Source organism: Myxine glutinosa, chromosome 2, assembly GCF_964187855.1.
Source record: "Myxine glutinosa chromosome 2, kmMyxGlut1.1, whole genome shotgun sequence".
NCBI lineage: Eukaryota > Metazoa > Chordata > Myxini > Myxiniformes > Myxinidae > Myxine > Myxine glutinosa.
The window spans coordinates 226,203,082-226,223,027 of NC_136262.1; the positions used below are offsets into that span (position 1 = coordinate 226,203,082).

At 44.4% G+C, this 19,946-nt stretch overlaps 1 protein-coding gene across 6 annotated transcripts in view; it reads left to right on the forward strand.

Moving 5' to 3' along the window:
• Nucleotides 1-19,702, forward strand: part of LOC137420770 (zinc finger MYM-type protein 3-like) — a 126,536-nt gene extending 106,834 nt beyond the window's left edge. For 4 of the 6 annotated variants that reach the window (XM_078772301.1, XM_078772304.1, XM_078772302.1 and 1 more), the window contains 6 exons: nt 1,813-1,928; nt 2,194-2,830; nt 3,249-3,527; nt 9,410-9,524; nt 17,370-17,531; nt 18,196-19,702. In XM_078772301.1, the coding sequence (XP_078628427.1) occupies nt 1,813-1,928; nt 2,194-2,830; nt 3,249-3,527; nt 9,410-9,524; nt 17,370-17,531; nt 18,196-18,256 (1,370 nt within the window). In that variant the 3' untranslated portion in view covers nt 18,257-19,702. Of the gene's footprint in view, nt 1-1,812; nt 1,929-2,193; nt 2,831-3,248; nt 3,528-9,409; nt 9,525-17,369; nt 17,532-18,195 lie in introns of those variants that run through there. The other 2 variants (XM_078772303.1, XR_013622481.1) reach the window with 2 other exon arrangements.
• Nucleotides 19,703-19,946: the final 244 nt, after the last annotated feature.

Consider the following 19,946-nt stretch of genomic DNA (forward strand, 5'->3'; position numbering starts at 1 on the left):
AATGAAGAATTCATAGTGGATTATATGATGGTGAGCTGCCCAGGCCCTGATGCAGCAAAGCTGCCCCAAACCATAATATTTCCACCACCATGCTTTACAGTTGGTATCAGGTTCTTGTGTCAAATGCTGTCTTTGGTTTTTGCCAAACATGTCTTCTGGTACTGTGGCCAAATAGCTCTCCCTTTGACTCATCTGCCCAGAGCACATTGTTCCAGAAGTGCTGGTCTTTGCCTAGGTGTCCATTGGCAAACTTTAGTCTTGCCCTGATGTTCTTTCTGGACAGCAAAGGTTTCCTCCTGGCACACCTCCCATGTAGATCAAATTTGTGCAGCCTTTTTCTAATGGTAGACTCGTGCACTTTGACATCAACAGTGGCAAGAGCTACCTGTAGGTCCTGTGATGACATTCTGGGGTTCTTAGAGACTTCTTTCAGCATCTTGCGGTCTTGCTCTCGGGCTGAACTTGCTGGGGCGGCCTGGCCTGAACAAGTTGGCAGTTGTTTGGAATCTTCGTAGATGATCTTCCGGACAGTCGAATGATTGATTTCAAATTGTTTGGAGATCTTTTTAAATCCCTTCTTAGACTCGTAGGCATCTATAACCTTCTTTGTGAAGGCATCAGAGAGTTCTTTTGATCTAGGCATGGTGACGCCGCACACTTCAACAACAAAGAGCAAACCAAACTAAATGGCTGAGGTTTAAATAAGACAGGTTCCTCCAAGATCCTCTCTAACGATGTTCTAATCATTTGCTCTTGAGCTGGTGCACCTGATTCTAATTTTAGGTATTTGAAGTAGTGATAAATGTAGGGGTCTACTTACTTTTTCCACATGCGAAATTTGCATTTATGTTTATTAACTCAACTGGACTATGTCCAGCTGAGTTTTTGTCGACACCCAGTGTCCGTCGTCCGTCTGTCTGTCGTCTGTAAACAATTCGACGTCTACGCTCTAAAAGTCACAAATATTGATGAAGTTTGATGAAACTTGTTATGCAGCATCTTTAAGACATAAACTAGTTTGGGATTGCATTTGGGCATTGCACGCCCAAAAATGGGTGCGGCAGGGCGGCCATATTGAAAAATCTTTTTTGTTTTACTTTTCATGCTTTTCATGCTTTTCATTGTAGTTTTACTTTTCATGCCTCACTTAAAACTCAATTTTTTCTAGTTTCCTGTTTAAACATGAGATACCTTCAACGTTACTGTACCTCTTTAGCACATATAAACTATGTAGTTTGTGGTTCTATTATGCATATTCTAACCATATTGATATAGACCAGTTGAGTTCAGGTTCCCTGGAACCTCTAGTTTAAATTATACAATGGATTACAAAATGTAAATGTTTCATGATATTTGTTATATTATATCACCTTTATCTATCAATATTGTTGAAATGAAGATCCAATAGCTGTATGTTGAAATATGTTGAAAAAGTCAAAACTTTACATGGGGTGTACTTACTTTTTCACGTGACTGTATGTATATATATATATATATATATATATATATATATATATGTCCCTCAAACGTCCACCAATCAGAGCTGAGTGGTCACATGACAGGGGGACAGCAGATCATCCACTCAGCAAATCAAAGCCTGGCTATTCGTTTGTTAGACTATCGGTGTTGTTTATATGCTGATATGATTGACATGATTTAAAGTAGTATTTGTAAGCTTACTTCAGTTGGTTACTTTTATTTATGATTTGAAAACGTCAGTATTCTTGAAGGTGTTTGCTTTTTGAAACCGCATCAAGACCTTGCAATGCTGCCACATGATGTTCCTACTCCTCTCGTTTTTTTTCCCTTCAGTAGATGGTGCCAGGATTTCAAGGATTCCATTTCCAGTGCCTGTTCCAATTTATGTACCTGTGCCAATGCACATGTACTGCCAGCCCACACCTTCTCCCATTGCCCTTCCTATTCCGGTAATTCTCAAACTCTCCACAGTGCGTGGTCCCACTCGGTATTAGAGACGCCCTGACATAATGTCCTCATTTCCCCATTCAGCATCATTTAGAAGTATTTGCATCTTTCCCATTTTATCATAATACCTTTTGTCTGCTTTCTATCATCTATTTATCGTTATATAGTTTAAAAAAAAAACCAAAACCATCCCATTTCATATGTTTTACCTGAATATTGCATTGTTATTATTTCCTTTCTTTGCCTTTTTCCCCCCTCACCCTAAAGATTCCAGTACCTCTTTTGATTCCATCAACGAGAGTATGTGAGCAGAGAAAGGTACATTCAGAAGCGGAGCAGGCTCAGGAAAAAGGAGAAGAAGAGCGTTTAAACTTGGGACAAGGAGGAATGTTGGCACTACCAGCAAAGAGAGAGAACAGTAAAAGTAAACGAAAGTCAGAAATCACCGCTGCTTCAGCAGTTGCATCTCCCGCCTCTTCAGAATCACGAAGCCGTTTGTCTCATTGTGTCGCTGCCCCATCTTCCTCCATTCCCCCAAACCCTTATCTTGACCCCGAAGTTGAAATCCTCAATTCCATTGGCAATGAAAGCAAAGCGAGGTTCGGCTTGGGCCACAAGGCCTGGAAGCTGTGGGCAGATGGTGCTTTGAAACCTAATAAAGGACAGCCATCCGTTTTTCTGTCGCTTCCACAATCGGAGAGAGCTTCTGCTCTCTATGCATTTGTTTCTGAAGCTCAACGTCCAAATGGACAGGACTATCGCCCAGACTGCCTCTATTACCTTTGTCTTGGGCTTCAGAGATATCTGTCTGAGGCAGGAATTGAGGATGACATTTTTAGTGATTCCATTTATGGAGACTTCTTTGGAGCTCTTTCTTCTAAACTCGCTGCGTGGCAAGCTCCAGGTAAACTGTCAGACAGGCAGAAATGTCCATCACAATTTCATGTAATATATATGAATTACTATATCTGATCATAATTTAATGTTCTTCTTAAGATCCTTATTATTAACAAAACATTACCATTATGTAGCAACTTGAATGAATTTTAACAGAACCATAGTTTATTTGGAGGCAGCTGTGTCCATCTCCATGATATTCTTTGAAACATATTATGCAACCACACTCGTGATTCATCGACATTTATGGACAAACAATTTTCAACATGCAAGTTTAACAGCCAATCATGGATCACAGGGAAAATTGTTTTTTTTTCTAACTCTAAAAGGTAAAGAGGATGTAAAACATTGAGATTGGAGGTGATAGAATAAAGACTCATTTCCTCTTCTTCCCTCCCATTATCCATTTTTCTCCTTGTACCCAGAGTCACAACGCTCTTGCCTCTCCTCCCAGCTTCTTTGGCTTTCGGGCAGGCTCGGTGCTCGCTCACCATCGTCCCTCCAAGCTGCCCTCTCATACTTCCTCTTCTGGGGCTTTGGAATTCGGAATGTGGATGCCCACGCACAGCTCACGTTCTCCCGGATAGCGGCTGGCCCTCGTAAGGCACGTCGTGCAGGCAGGATGGAGAGAAGAGAGAGAAGAGGGGGGTGCAAACCCTTGTGCTTAGGTCTTTATCCTGCAGTCAGCCCAACCTGTGAACAAGGTAATGCTGGAAGGAGTTTCTCCTCTCATCTCTAATTTTTGCATCTATGAAAATATTGCTTTTCATCTTTTGTCTGCTTTGGCTTACCATGCTGTTCTCAAATATCATGAGCGAGATATATTTTTGGCCCTTGTTTATTCAGTGAAGGTACACTACATGACCAAAAGTATATGGACTACCGAACATCACACATCTCATTCGAAATTCATGGGCATTAATATGGAGTTGGTCCCCCCCCCCCCCCCCCACTTTGCTGCTATAACAGCCTCGACTCCTCTGGGAAGACTTTCCACTGGACGTTGGAACACTGCTGTGGGGATTTGCTTCCATTCAGCCACAAGAGCATTAGTGAGGCCGGGCACTGATCTTAGGCGATTAGGCCTGGCTCACAGTCGGCGTTCCAATTCATCCCAAAGGTGTTCGATGGGGTTGAGGTCAGGGCTCTGTGCAGGCCAGTCAAGTTCTTCCACACCGATCTAATCAAACCATTTCTGTACGGATTTCGCTTTGTGCACGGGGGCATTGTCATGCTGAAACAGGAAATGGCTTCCCCAAACTGTTGCCACAAACATGGAAGCACACAATCATCTAGAATGTCATTGTATGCTGTAGCGTTAAGATTTCCATTTGCTGGAACTAAGGGGCCTAGCCCGAACCATGAATAACAGCCCCAGACCATTATTCCTCCTCCACCAAACTTTACAGTTGGCACTATTCATTCGGGCAGGTAGCGTTCTCCTGGCATCCGCCAAACCTAGATTCGTCCGTCGGACTGCCAGATGGTGAAGCGTGATTCATCACTCCAGAGAACGCGTTTCCATTGCTCCAGAGTCCAATGGCGGCGAGCTTTACGCCACTCCAGCCGACGCTTGGCATTGCGCATGGTGATCTTAGGCTTGTGTGCGGCTGCTCGGCCATGGAAACCCATTTCATGAAGCTCCCGGCGAACAGTTGTTGTGCTGACTTTGCTTCCAGAGGCAGTTTGGAACTCAGTTGTGAGTTTTGCAACCGAGGACAGACAATTTTTACGCATTACGTGCTTCAGCACTCGGCGGTCCTGTTCTGTGAGCTTGTGTGGCCTACCACTTCGCGACTGAGCTGTTGTTGCTTCTCGACGTTTCCACTTCACAATAAAAGCACTTACAGTTGACCGGGGCTGCTCTAGCAGGGCAGAAATTTGAAAGAACTGACTTGTTGAAAAGGTGGCATCATATGGTGGGTGCCACGTTGAAAGTCACTGATCTCTTCAGTACGGCCCATTCTACTGCCAATGTTCCTCTTTGGAGATTGCATGGCTGTCTGCTTGATTATATATACCTGTCAGCACTGGGTGTGGCTGAAATAGCCGAATCCACTAATTAGAAGGGTGTCCGCATACTTTTGATCATGTAGTGTATCTTCACACCAAATCGCACAAACACTGCTGCTGAGGGAATGGCTACATGATGTTGTGTGAAGGTATTTGAATAAATGTAGCTTACACCCATAGATAAGGTACCATTTAAGGAACAATTTTACTTAAATACTAGAAAACAAACACGACATAAGAACAATAACCGAAGCTTTTCGTGCTGTTCTCAATTCACAGCAAAGAGACTGGAACAGGTGAGAGATATTGCATTTATAAGCATGTCTTTGTAACAGCGATACTGATTGGTTCATCAGTCATGACGTAATTGGTATTCTGAACGCCCATTGGTTGACTCAGGCTCCACTATCCCTGGCTGGTTGAAGATGAAGGTTGGATGAATGGTTGGATGGATGAAGGTTGCTTCGAACATACGTAGATGTAATGTACTCCGACCTCGGCTCAATACCTTAAACATATCTGCATTGTACTGGTCTGCACAACCGGGGCTGGCAACCAGGCGCCGTGAAATGGCAGAAGAAGAAGAAGAAGAAGAAGAAATGGCCGACGGCCCTCGAACGCTCTTGCATGCTCGAACCGAGCAGTGTTGTGAAATCCAACAACTTCTTCTTTAGTATGCAGCATAAGGTAGCGGGTGGCATCGTTTGCTGGGGAGCATGGCTATGCCACTGATGCAATGCCCCTTGCAGGTTGGAGAAGGAATTGGGAATGTGTCCGTGGTGCTGGCATTCGCTCGCCGACTCTTCGCAAAGGACACCATATTTTTTTAACGTCCACTTCTTAATGACAGCGGATGAGACGTCCAGTTTAACATCTATCCGATGGATGGCACACACTTCTTCTCCTCATCCCTTTGTAAGGGGTGAGGTCCAATGATACCAAGCTTTGCTCTGCCTCGACCACGATACTCCTCCACTTCCCTCTGTCCTAAGCCAATTAATTCTCTCCACTCTCCGACCACCGATATCCCTCCTCACAAAATCTTCCCATCTCAGCCACGATCTATACCTCTTTTCCTCCTGCCTTGTCCCTTCAACCTATCCGCTCCTTTTGCCATTCTTTTTTCCCCCATATTCCTCACACACATTGATTAATTGCCCTGCCTGTGAAACACTGGGGTGACGGTTTATAGCTGTTTTGGGATTTGAATCGAGGCCTGAAAGCTTGGAGACGAGTGTGGATATAGCACCTCTATGATTGAACATGAAATGTAATACGCCAGCAGGGGTGAAACGCCTCTCCTTCCTTCGGAGCGAATGTCCAAGCAAAACACGTTCAGACCTTGTCATAACATCAGCTTTTAATCACCACTCTTTTTCGGACGACGTGGCAACATCGGATCGATATAGACAAGACACCCGAACCGCCGGCCGCGCATGCGCAAAAGTGATGATGCATACCTACGTCACTTTACCAACGGCAGTAACAACATGAACATATAGTTGCGTTAAATGGTCTATTTCACTGAAGCCTGATTCCTGTCACACAAATCAAGGAAGCATTATTAGTCCCCTACCGGTGTACACCGGAGGACTCTGTAGGTTTGCACGCCCTCCCTCCGTCTGTCAGTCCGTCACGCAAAGAACAGTTTTCCGGACTTTTTTTCTAAACGCTTAATGCTAATGATTTCAAACTTGGCACATGGTTTCCTCATGATAGGTTACAGATCGAGTTCGAACTTCACGACGTTTCGATCATTTTTGACAAAGTTATGGCACTTTGAACTTTGGGAATTCTGATCATTCTGATGATCCTTAACTCAGTGGCATTTTAAGTTTTAATTTCCTTTAAAAACCAATTTCTCTGCAATAATAGGACCGATTGAGATCAAATTTTCACCATAGGAGGGACTCAGTCTGTAGAATATTTTAATGGTAATTATGACGTCACAGGTCACGTGGTTCGGTCGCCATATTGTTTTTCGTGAAAACACGAAAACCACTTTTTCTCTGCAATGGCTGAACAGATCGAGGCCAAACTTTGCAGGCAGAATCGCATACCCATGACGAACAAAAAAGTCAGCGAGCATGACGTCATGCGTCCCATGGTTTGAGAGTTATGACGTTTTTAAGCATGAACCTTTAAAACCGAGCCGCTCCCTCATTTTTGATCCAATCGAGGGGAAACTTCACAGATCTGTTCAGCATGTCAATCTATTAAAATGTCCTTTTGGAATTTGCGATAGGGCACGTGGTTTGGCAGATATCGTTAATTAAACGAACATTTTTTTTTTTAATGGATATCTCTTGTTTATTTTAGAGTTCTCCTCAAGCCGCACCGCACGCCCTCAGCCTAGTCTCGCGAACGTCAACAGCACGACACAGCGCGTGCTTTCGGGAGGGGCGGAGCCAAGCCGAGCAACATATATACAGTCACGTGAAAAAGTAAGTACACCCCATGTAAAGTTTTGACTTTTTCAACATATTTCAACATGCAGCTATTTGATCTTCATTTCAACAATATTGATAGATAAAGGTGATATAACAAATATCATGAAACATTTACATTTTGTAGCCCATTGTATAATTTAAATAAACATAAATGCAAATTTCGCATGTGGAAAAAGTAAGAACACCCCTACATTTATCATTACTTCAAATACCTGAAATTAGAATCAGGTGCACCAGCTCAGGTGCAAATGATTAGAACATCGTTAAAGAGGATCTTGGAGGAACCTGTCTTATTTAAACCTCAGATATTTAGTTTGGTTTGCTCTTTGTTGTTGAAGTGTGTGGCGTCACCATGCCTAAATCAAAAGAGCTCTCTGAGGCCTTCAGAAAGAAGGTTATAGATGCCTACGAGTCTGGGAAGGGATTTTAAAAGATCTCCAAACAATTTGAAATCAATCATTCGACTGTCCGGAAGATCATCTACAAGTGGAGACTATTCCAACCAACTGCCAACTTGTTCAGGCCAGGCCGCCCCAGCAAGTTCAGCCCAAGAGCAGACCGCAAGATGCTGAAAGAAGTCTCGAAGAACCCCAGAATGTCATCACAGGACCTACAGGTAGCTCTTGCCACTGTTGATGTCAAAGTGCACGAGTCTGCCATTAGAAAGAGGCTGCACAAATTTGATCTACATGAGAGGTGTGCCAGGAGGAAACCTTTGCTGTCCAGAAAGAACATCAGGGCAAGACTAAAGTTTGCCAATGAACACCTAGGCAAAGACCAGCACTTCTGGAACAATGTGCTCTGGACAGATGAGTCAAAGGTAGAGCTATTTGGCCACAGTACCAGAAGACACGTTTGGCGAAAACCAAAGACAGCATTTGACCACAAGAACCTGATACCAACTGTAAAGCATGGTGGTGGAAATATTATGATTTGGGGCAGCTTTGCTGCATCAGGGCCTGGGCAGCTCACCATCATAGAATCCACTATGAATTCTTCATTGTACCAGAGGGTGCTTGAGGATAATGTGAGGCCATCTGTCGGAAAGTTGAAGCTCAACCGAAGGTGGACCTTGCAACATGACAATGATCCTAAACATACCAGTAAATCCACCAAGGAATGGCTGAAAAGAAAGAAATGGAGGGTTCTGGAATGGCCAAGTCAAAGCCCGGATCTAAATCCCATCGAGATGTTGTGGGGGGATTTGAAACGAGCTGTGCATGCAAGAAACCCCTCAAACATTGCACAGCTGAAAGAATTATGCATGGAGGAGTGGGCAAAAATTTCTCCCAGTCGATGTCAGAGACTGGTAGACAGTCATAAGAAACGCCAACTTGAGGTTTCTGCCAAAGGGGGCAATACCACCTATTAGAGCCAAGGGTGTACTTACTTTTTCCACATGCGAAATTTGCATTTATGTTTATTTAAATTATACAATGGACTACAAAATGTAAATGTTTCATGATATTTGTTATATTATATCACCTTTATCTGTCAATATTGTTGAAATGAAGATCAAATAGCTGTATGTTGAAATATGTTGAAAAAGTCAAAACTTTACATGGGGTGTACTTACTTTTTCACGTGACTGTATACACATCGATCATTGATCGTGAACAGGAAAATATAATAAATTACTGATATTTAGCGACTCGAAAGGTTCATTATCAACAACTTATTTTCTCGTGCTTCTGCTGACCTGTCTGCAAGGTGTATAAATCGAAGTCCCGAGTGCTAATCACAGGTGAGCCCGTCCTGAGGTAATTAGCGATTGGGAACGATTCAGAACCTGTGGATAAATAACCCATGGTAATTTCCCCAACAGTTTTCCGGACGACAGACTGCCGGTAGGGGACATGTATTGCAGCGCAATACTCAGAATGCTTGTTACTAATACATTACCATGTGCAGTTGTATTGCTTCCTAACGAAAGCAGAACTCGACTCGTAGATCATCCTTTTCAGAAGTTCTTTACGTAATTATCTTTTTTAAGTGCACTTGGTTTATCAAATCGGTAAACACATTGGTGTTCACTTATGAAAACACTTGAATTCGTCTGAATGCTTGTGTTGCTGTTGGTGTCATTAAAGATAACATTCCATTTTGTCCAATCCTTGTTTCAGGAAATTCTGGACGGAAACGACGAAGAGAGGATGAGCCAGAAAAGGAGATACCGGAAGATGCTGAGAATCCTCTACATTGTCCTGTGCGCCTTTTTGAGTTTTACATTTCCAAATGGTATTTCTTTCTTTTTTTGTTCCTCCTGCCCCTTTTTTGTAACTGAGAACTAGGCTTTTATATATTCAGGAGAGTTCATTTTTAGCTCGTTTGGAACATTTCGGGCAGCTTATGCGATGGCGTGTCATCAGTCCGTAAACACTTGCAACTTCTTCTCCAAAACTGCTGATGGAATTGTGACCAAGCTTTGCAAACATGATACTTGGTATGTTGCAACTCAAGTTTGTTCACGGCATGAAAAAAAATCGGGGTTTAAGGGGGTCTACTAAGGGTTAAAGTGGATCTAGGTTTGACCCCCAAAGTAGGAATTTGCTTTGGCTACACACACTGTTTCGATGAAACCTTACCACAACCTTCATCACCCGTGATGTACCAAAGTTTGTTCGCAACATTAAATAAAATTTTGCCGATATGGGGGTCGGCAGGTGGGGGGGGGGGGGGGGGGGGAGGTTGTGTATTTGCTTTCTTCTAAGAACTAAGAAACAACACATGCAATTGGGATGAAACTTGTCAACGTTCCGTTCATCACTTGTGGTGTACCAACATTTGTTTGCGGCATTAAAAATGTTTTTGGTCTTAGGCGGTTAACGGGGGTTGGGGAGGTGGGGGAGGTTTGCTCCTCAAAATAGGAATTTGCTTTTTCCTCTGAAAGTACACACACTATTTCGATGAAATTTGACCGCAACGATGAAACTTTATTCAGGTTGCTTCTGACAAATCAGACATGATCTGCTTAACAGAAACTTTCCTCCTTCAAGATGTCTCTGATTCCTTCATATATCTTCCTGGTTACTCCCTCCTCCGATAGGATAGACCTGAGCCTCGTCCTCGTGGTGGGGTGGCTATCTTTATCAAAACCTCTCTTCCTCACTCTCCTCACTCTCTTTGCACTGCCCTCTCTCAACCCTAACCACAGGAGTACCTTTGGCTACGGCTTCCTCTCCGCTCCTACCTTTTGTTCATATGTGTTTGCACCGTCCTCCAAACAGCGATGATTCCATTTACATTTCGCCGTCTGACAACATGGACCAACTTCTATCTACTCATCCCAACTCTCTCTTCCTCATATGGTGATTTAAATTGTCATCATGCCAGCTGGCTGGGTGTGGGTACCTCTCTCACCAGCCATGGCGTCTCAGCAAAGGACTTCTGCGACTCATTTGGACTGACACAATCTGTCAATTTCCGGACCCGGATCTCAGTCAACGGAGCATCTTCTCTTCTAGACTTGGTTATGACAAACTTCCCTGCAAATGTCTGCTGTTCTCCTTCTGCTCCAATCGGTTCTTCTGATCATTTCCTTGTTAAAGTGGACATCTCTCTGGCCATTCTCAGAGAGCCTCCTCAGCGTCGACGAGTCTGGCTTTTCACTCAGGCCGACTGGCATGGTCTTCAAGCAGCCATAAATCATCTGGACTGGTCTCCCATCTCTACTGCCTCTGACTTCAACTCTTCCTGGGAATTCTTCCAAAGTAAACTGGTCGCTCTCATGCACAGATGTATCCCATCTCGTCTTCAGTTGTCATACCCTTCCTCCCTTCAATGGTACACTGAATCTTGTGGTGAGGCAGTTGCCCTGAAAGAACTTGCCTTTGCCTCTTGGAAGGCTAATCCAACTGAAGGCAATCTCAGTTCCTTCCACCAAGCTCGGAACAAGTGTCTGTCTACCCTCAGGAGAGCCAGGAAGCACGATCTCTCTACTCTCAAGACTGAACTCACAAACCTGTGAGTGACTTCTCTCAAACTCTTGAAGCAAGAACAAAGAAGTTGTGAACTATCAAACTACCTTCAAATCCTGGTGGCGTCTGGTCAAATCTGTTTCTGGTGTTTGTTCCCCCTCCGTCTCCTCCCTTACCTCAAATGGCTACACAGCTGACTCCGCATGTGACAAAGCCGAATGCCTCAACTCTGTGTTTGCCTCAAAATCTTGTGGCCCAAACCCATCTCTCTCTGTACCCACCTTACCCAGTCGAACCCAGCTGCTCCTGGACTCTGTGTCCTTCTCTCCTGACAAGGTGGAGAAGTTTCTGTCAAACCTCGACTCTGATTCCGCAACTGGACCAGACGGCATCAGCCAACGTGTCCTAAAATCCTGCTTTGCTGCTCTTTCACACCCTCCCTCTGTTTTCTTCACCCTCTCTTTTGCTCAAGGTAATCTACCATCAGTTTGGAAATCAGCAAACATTACCGCTTTACACAAAAAAGGTGCAAAAACAGATCCTTGCATCTGCAGACCAATCAACCTGCTCCCAATTATCATCAAAGTCATGGAATCCATCATTGCTTCAGATATCAAATCCTTCCTCTTCTCCAATGGCTTGATCTCTGATCATCAATTTGGTTTCAGACCAGGTCACTCTGGACATGCTGCTTCTGCTGTCTCAACAATGTATGGAGGTCCCCAATGCCAAACAGTAAATCAGAGCTGTCTCCCTTAACATATCACGTGCCTTCGATACGGTCTGGCACCCCGCTCTGCTCACCAAACTCTCCTCCTACGGTATCAATGGAAATCTCCACGCATGGCTTGCAGACTTCCTTTCTGGTCATAGTCAACGTGTCGCCCTGAATGGATTTCTCTCATCTCCCCTTCCTGTTCAGGCTGGAGTTCCCCAAGCCAGTGTTCTGGGCCCTGTGCTTTTTCTGGTCTTCATCAATGATCTCTCCGACTCTCTGGAAAATCCTCTCTATCTCTTTGCTGATGACTCCACTCTCTGCAGACCTGGACAAACAAGTGGAACATGTCTTTCAATCCTGACAAATCTCACACTCTTACAATGTCTCTCCGAAAGGACCGACTGGACAACCCTCCCATCTACTTTCTTCAACAATCCTCTCCAAGAAGTTCTGTCACTCAACCTTTTGGGTCTCACTATCTGCCATGATCTTTCCTGGGAAAACCACATTTCCAAGCTGGCCTCCAAAGCCAGTCGCCGACTGGGCATCCTCCGTCGTGCGAAGTCCTTCCTTGGCACATCTGAGCTCCTCACCACATACAAGGCTTTCACCCGCAGCTCAATGATACTGATCTCCCCTCTGCGCTGATGTTCCTGCCTCACACCTAGCTCGGCTTCACGCTGTTGAAACCAAAGCTTTCAGAATCATTGGAATCTCGCGCAATGAAGCTGATTGTGAAGGCCTTTCACTCATTCACTGCAGGCAGGTTGGTGGTTTTTTTTTGTCTTCTACCGACTCCTATCCGGCCGAGCTGCCCCAGCTCTATCTGTGCTGTCCCCCAAATATTCCTACAGGTCGCACAAGATCTGCCAGCATCCCTCTTCTGGTGAAATTGCCAAAATCAAGACTCTCTGTTCACCTTCACTCCTTCATTCCTCTTCTCTCCCGCCTCTGGAACAAACTCCCTCACTCTCTTAAATCCCACTCCTCCCTCCAGGTCTTTAAAACAGCTGTTCACCACCCTCTCTTATGTTCCCCCATCCAAAACCTTGATCTTTTCTACCCCCGTTAATTCACCCCAGATCCATGTTTTTGAAATACCGACTTCTTTCCTGGAAGTCCTAGCAGTGTCCATGTGTTTTATACATCTCCCACCCCACCCCCCTTCCCATGCCTCCTCCCCCAAAGCCCTCCCCCTCCCATAGATCTCTCGATGTCCCTGTTCTCTGCTGTTGTACTTGTGTGCTTCCCTCTCTCTCCCCATCTCGTCTCCCACTCCCTTTATTGTATGTTTTGTGTTTCCGTTTTTTTTTTTTGTGAATAATGTTAGCTCTTACACGAGCCTCGATCTTGCATACAAACAAAAACAAAACCTTCATCACTCGTCATGTATTAAAGTGTGTTCATGACATTAAAAAGCCGGGGACTATTGGGCGATTATCCCCCAAAATATGTATTTTTCGGTCATATATTTGGTTTTTCGCAGGTGAAAAAAATATTTCTGATCGGAAACAATGAGTGATTATTCAATGATATATCTGTTGGTTCGTCGGTGTAGTATGCTGCTTTATTAGTTCCCTACCGGTGTACACCGTAGGGGACTATAGGTTTGCACTCCGTCCCTCCGTCTGTCAGTCTGTCGGGCCGTCAGTCCGTCACGCAAAGAACAGCTTTCTGGACTTTTTTTCCTAAACTCTCAATGCTAATGATTTTTAACTTGGTACATGGTTTCGTCATGATAAGTTACAGATCAAGTTCGAACTTCACGACGTTTCGATCATTTTTGACAAAGTTATGGCACTTTGAACTTTGGGAATTTCCCCAACAGTTTTCCGGACTATAATTTGGAGTGCGGTAAATCATAATACTGTCTTCTATGACAGTGCTACCCAATGCCGGTAGGGGACATGTATTGCAGTGCAATACTCAGAATGCTTGTTCTACCAGGTGAGTGCCCAGGGGTATTGCCCCTATTCTTTCTTAGTCCCCTACCGGTGTACACCGGAGGGGACTATAGGTTTGCATGCCGTCCCTCCGTCTGTCCGTCCGTCAGGCCGACAGTCCATCAGTCTGTCAGTCATTCAGTCATTCAGTCAGTCTGTCAGTCATTCAGTCAGTCTGTCTGTCTGTCAGTCTGTCCGTCCGTCACGCAAAGAACAGTTTTCCGGACTCTTTTTATAAACGCTTAATGCTAATGATTTCAAACTTGGCACATGGTTTCCTCATGAAATATTGCAGATCAAGTTCGAACTTCACGACGTTTCGATCATTTTTGACAAAGTTATGGCACTTTGAACTTTGGGAATTCTGATAATTCTGATGATCCTTAACTCAGTGCCATTTTAAGATTTAATTTCCTTTAAAAAAGATTTTCTCTGCAATAATAGGACCGATTGAGATCAAATTTTCACCGTAGGGGGGGGACTCGGTCTGTAGAATATTTTAATGGTAATTATGACGTCACAGGTCACGTGGTTCGGCCACCATATTGTTTTTCGTGAAAACACGAAAACCTTTTTCTCTGCAACGGCTGAACAGATCGAGGCCAAACTTGGCAAGCAGAATCACATACCCATGACGAACAAAAAAGTCAGCGAGCATGACGTCATGCGTCACATGGTTTCAGAGTTATGACGTTTTTAAGCATGAACCTTTAAAACCGAGCTCCTCCCTCATTTTTGATCCAATCGAGGGGAAACTTCACAGATCTGTTCAGCATGTCAGTCTACTAAAATGTCCTTTTGGAATTTGCGATAGGGCACGTGGTTTGGCAGATATCGTTAATAAAAGGAAAATATCAAGAAAATGGATATCTCTTGTTTATTCGAGAGTTCTCTTCAAGCCGCACCGCGCGCCCTTAGCCTCGTCTCGCGAACGTCAAAAGTGCGACACAGCGCGCGCTTTCGGGAGGGGCAGAGCCAAGCCGAACAACATATATATATATATATATATATATACTGTTACGGTTCTTCGCCGCCCTTCTTCCCCTTACCAAGGGGGGATTAATCCCCTTGTTCTTTCTGGGCTTGGCGGAACCGAGGCTTGACACGCCCCTTCCGGGCAAACGCAGAGTAGGGTCTCGGGACGAATTCTCGCTCGTACCTAATTCCCTGCGCCGCCACGGAAGCGAGGAAGCAAGCCTCGCACGAGCCACGTGTGGTTTGAGTACGCCAAGCGGATTGAGTACCACGTGGTCCGTGCAGTCTTAGTTAGTGGAACCCGATTTGAGTGATCCTATTCGTACCACACTTAGCCAATGAAGAAACCACATAAACGATCGAATGGAAGAAAGGAAGAACACAGGTTTTATTATTCCCACACGTATGTAGAATGATCGAGGACGCAGAGACACAGGGCAGAACTTAATCAATCTTGTCTTATTCCCCGGACTCGGGCCCGTCTCACTCACACAGGGAATTGCAGATGGGTTGATGTTCAGCCAACGCGTCGACGTGGTCGTCCAGGAATGGCCCTGTCCGGCTCTCCACGGTCCCCGCACGTCCCGCGAAGATGGCAGCAGGTGGTGGAAGGAACCTCGTAGCGCGTCTCCCGAACAAAGCAGATGATGAGGTGGAGCGGCAAATACGGGACTCTCAGCACGGCTGGCGATTACACAGCCGTTCTCACTCGCGCGGCTTAATGCACCGTATATGGATCGGCCTCAAACTCAACCGAGCGTCACTTATTAATAGCGCGTATTTCGGTTCACGCGCATCTGGCTTCGCCCGCGTATCTTGCACAGTTCTCTGACGCTCACAACTCCACTTCAACGATCCTGTTAGTTGGTCAGTGCGCGCGAGTTCTCCCTGGGCAAGTCCTTTGTTCATCAGCTTCCCCGCGCTAGTCCTTCGCTTCAGTCCTTTTGAGGGCTTTGTGCCACGGGTTATATAGGTACGCCCCCGAACCTTCTGGAACCCCCTCGAACCTTCTTACCATGCCCTGTGACGCAGCGCCACCGCCACCGCCACCACCTCTGAGCCCTGATTGGCGGCTCGTGCTTACCTTCAGCGCTTCTGCCGCTCCGCCCCTTCGGCTCCTCCCCGACCCTCCTAGCCTGCCTCGTGTTAATTCGCCCAAAATGAACCAAAGTTAGCGCAAAGGGGCATGAGGCTAGGGAAGCTGGAAAGTCGGTAGAAGTAGGGCCTATTCTCCTGACGCTACTCAATGCAGAACTAACATAGGAAAAGGACTAAGCTCACAAATACTAAGAAATAACTACACTATCGCGAGGCTACATGTTGCTTGTGTGACTAACTATGAGGGGGAAATTTTAACCTTTATTAAACTCACTGTACAAACTCAAAACCGCAACAATACACATCGATCCTTGATCGTGAACCGGAAAATATAATAAATTACTGATATTTAGCGACTCGAAAGGTTCTTTATCAACAACGTATTTTCTCGTGCTTCTGCTGACCTGTCTGCAAGGTGTATAAATCGAAGTCCCGAGTGCGAATCACAGGTGAGCCCGTCCTGAGGTAATTAGCGATTGGGAACGATTCAGAACCTGTGGGTAAATAACCCTTGGTAATTTCCCCAACAGTTTTCCGGACAACAGACTGCCGGTAGGGGACATGTATTGCAGCGCAATACTCAGAATGCTTGTTTTCTTTCCTTTGCAAGCAGATAATTACAAGGCAGGTAAACTTGGGTCCTATTATTCCTCAGATTGATTTAAAGGTCTTTCAGATGAATTTCGCCCAAATAATAGCAGGAAAATATTCTTATTTGCTTACTTATTATTGCCAATGTTTTGTTGAAATTCATCCCAAAGTGTTCCATTTGATGAAGCTGCTTTATCTCTGCTTGAAGTTCATGTGGCTGATTGCATTCCAGAAAGTGTCAAATTTTACAAATTTCAGAAAATTAATTGAAAATACAACACGAAAATATCTTAGTTGGATAAGTGTCCACCCCCTTATAATAGCAATTGTAAATTAGCTCAGGTGTAATCATTCGCCTTCAAAATCACACACCGTTAATTGGCCTCCACCTGTGTTAAATGGGGGGACCAACTCCATATTAATTCCCATGATTCTGGAATGAGATGTTCGGGTGTCCACATACTTTTGGTGTGTGTGTGTGGTGTGGTGTGGTGTGGTGTGGTGTGTGTGTGTGTGTGTGTGTGTGTGTGTGTGTGTGTGTGTGTGTGTGTGTGTGTGTGTGTGTGTGTGTGTGTGTGTGTGTGTGTGTGTGTGTGTGTGTGTGTGTGTTTTTTTAAATTTTTTATGAGATCTGTGATTTAGGAAGGTGCCAATTGTTTCAAGTGGGTCGTGTTAAGCAGGATTGTTACAGTAATACTGCTTGAGGTCCATCCATGCCTTTGACTAAAGCTGCTTTATGTGCTAGTCTTGTTAAGCATGTTTGTTCATTTATGGATTTATTTACAGCAGTTAACTTCTTTATTTTTATCCATTCTTGTTTTTGTCATCCTCCCTTCCCCAGCCCTGCCGAGGTTCGCGCAAGGGACGGCCCCCTATACCTAGAACCCCTTGTACCATGTGATCCAGACTCCAACCTTTGGTTTTCTGATACGGCGCTATCGCCCCGTTCTCTCCTGTCCCTCATTGCCCCTCTTCCACACCTCCAAGATCTGTCTCTAAAAAAGTGAGGTTCACTTTTTTACTTTCATTCCTTCTCCCCTTTCTGCATCTTTTACCTTTTTCTTCAGATTTTGAGGGAAATCACTCACCTATGTATTGTATGTACATTGGCTTGCGAGGAGGAAGGTTAGGAATACGGCCTTAGCCAACTTTTAATGCATTTTAATAATATAGTCATTTAGTGGTATTTACCGATTCCGTGCAGGCATAAAGCCTCATTTGTGTTTACTATTGCATATTGCTGGCTGGAACAGCCTGCCCCTCAAGTAATTGTTTGACCTGTCATGTGCCGACTCGGCCAGGGTGAACCCGGCATGAGGTTCACATGCATTGAGGCTTCAAACAAATCGCAAGGTCGTTATTGCATTTAGAATTGCGTGGCGTCCTTTTATCCTGAAATAATTGTAATGTCATTAAAATAATTGTAAAGGTTTAAAAACAAGGTAAACTGAACCTAAAAAATGTTTTTCGAAATAATTTACTGTCGGGTTAACGAAGGTTAACGCTCAAAACGTTAGCTTCTCTTCGGTTACCGTGGCGGTTAGTGTACTTCATTTCATTCATAGTTCTTTTGATTCAATCCATCGTTGTAACCTGAATATGGTAGTTGTTTCAGGTTCACAGATTCGTTTGAAAATGCGAATTTTATGGTGTCACGTGTGGAACAGGACAAGCTGTAGGACTGTTGATGAGGCTGCCAACGTAGCGTGTAGTGCTGTCTCAGCTTGATGCTCACGTTCCAAGTTTTGATGCATCACTTGGATTTTAAAAAAGGACTTGCACTCCCCTTCTCCCCCCACTCCCAAGTTGTTTGTGATACATCCAATAGTGATTGCAAATGGCAGCTGGAGCAGCGGACCCGGTGCCTGGAATCCTTCAACACCTTGGCTGTTTTATTCCTCTGGATTGTTGCCGCTGAATCTCCGCCGCTGAGGATCCGTTGAGAGTTTGACGATAAAAACATCCGTTTTTACCGGTTACTGTAGAAGTGGAACTTTTCACGCAATTCAATTTGCACAGTGAGCAACATGAAAACGTGTTTGCTCCTTTTAATTTCTCAGGCCGGTCACAAGACAACAATCACATGTTATTCGTGTGAAAGCCAAGCGAACATTTACATGGGGAGAAAAGAACTCGCAGTGCAACCATAACTGAAAAGAAACGGTCGTCAAAACTTTATTTTAAACTAAAGTTTACAAACCTTGGGTTGTATGAAATTGTATGAAAAATTGCATTTTGATTCCTTTGTCAAATTGTATGAAACCAATTCGGTACTGTCTGGAACCAATGGCATACAGATTGCAAAATGCGATTGGAAAGCACAGTAAAGCATCAAATTTATAGTTAATTGAATGGAGATATTAGTAAATTAATGAACACCTGGAGCATTGGATATTTTCATTCATTCCATTCTCCAGCCTCAGCAACGCTGTCTCTACAAGCTAGTGCGGGACTTTCGCCCAGGCCAGCTTTCAATATTTCCTTGTCAGCAGCATAGACAGGCGGTGCATCAAACCCTGCTTTAACGAAGGTCTAGGGAACCGGTGAAGTTCGTCCACTTTGGAAATTGGCTTCAAATAACGAAGCATATTTTACATTGAATTGTGGATGCTGAAGTACGGGGCTGTAGTTGCGAACCGCTTAGACCTACGCCGCACGACGTGCTGGCCAAGCACGTTACTTGCTCCTCAATATGGCGTCGCTGGTAACTGCATGCGTACTCCGCACACTTTCTTTGTGTGATGTAGTACTGTAATTTCTCGAAAAAAGACAAATGTATTTGTGCGTTGTTAAATTCGCGCTCGTCTGTTGTAGCGCGAAATGTGCGAAAATTGATGTGGTGCGAAAAATTCCACTTCTACAATAGTAGTTAGCTTGTTTGGTGTAGTGAAATGAGCACTTTTCCAATAGTGGAAAAAAAAAAAAAACCCCAGGGTCAAAATCCATGTCTTGTGTTCATTCGTCCATTGTGTCCTGAAATGTCCGTCTCCTTGATGAGTGTGTGCAAGCTCTTTAGACCGTGGCAGAAAAAAGTACGGCACTGTACTTATACCATGTTAGATTTGAGAAAGATTGAAATAACAAAACGGTACTGTACTTTTACCATGTTAGATTTGAGAAAGGTTGAAATAACAAAACTGTCTGATCTGTAATAAATCTCTACAATTCACTTGCCATCAACTCCGTTTTTATGCCTCTCCGTTGACGAAGTCGCTGGAGGCATTATGTTTTCAGGATGCTTGTCCGGCTGTCCGTCCGTCCGTCCGTGATAGGTTTTCGTTACCGCGATAACTTGAGAATGGCTGAAGGGCTCTTCGTCAAACTTGGTGCATGTATGTATAATGAGGTAAAGATGAACTGATTAGATTTTGGGGTCATGAGGTCAAATGCCAAAGGTCAGAGTTAGGTAAAAAATACT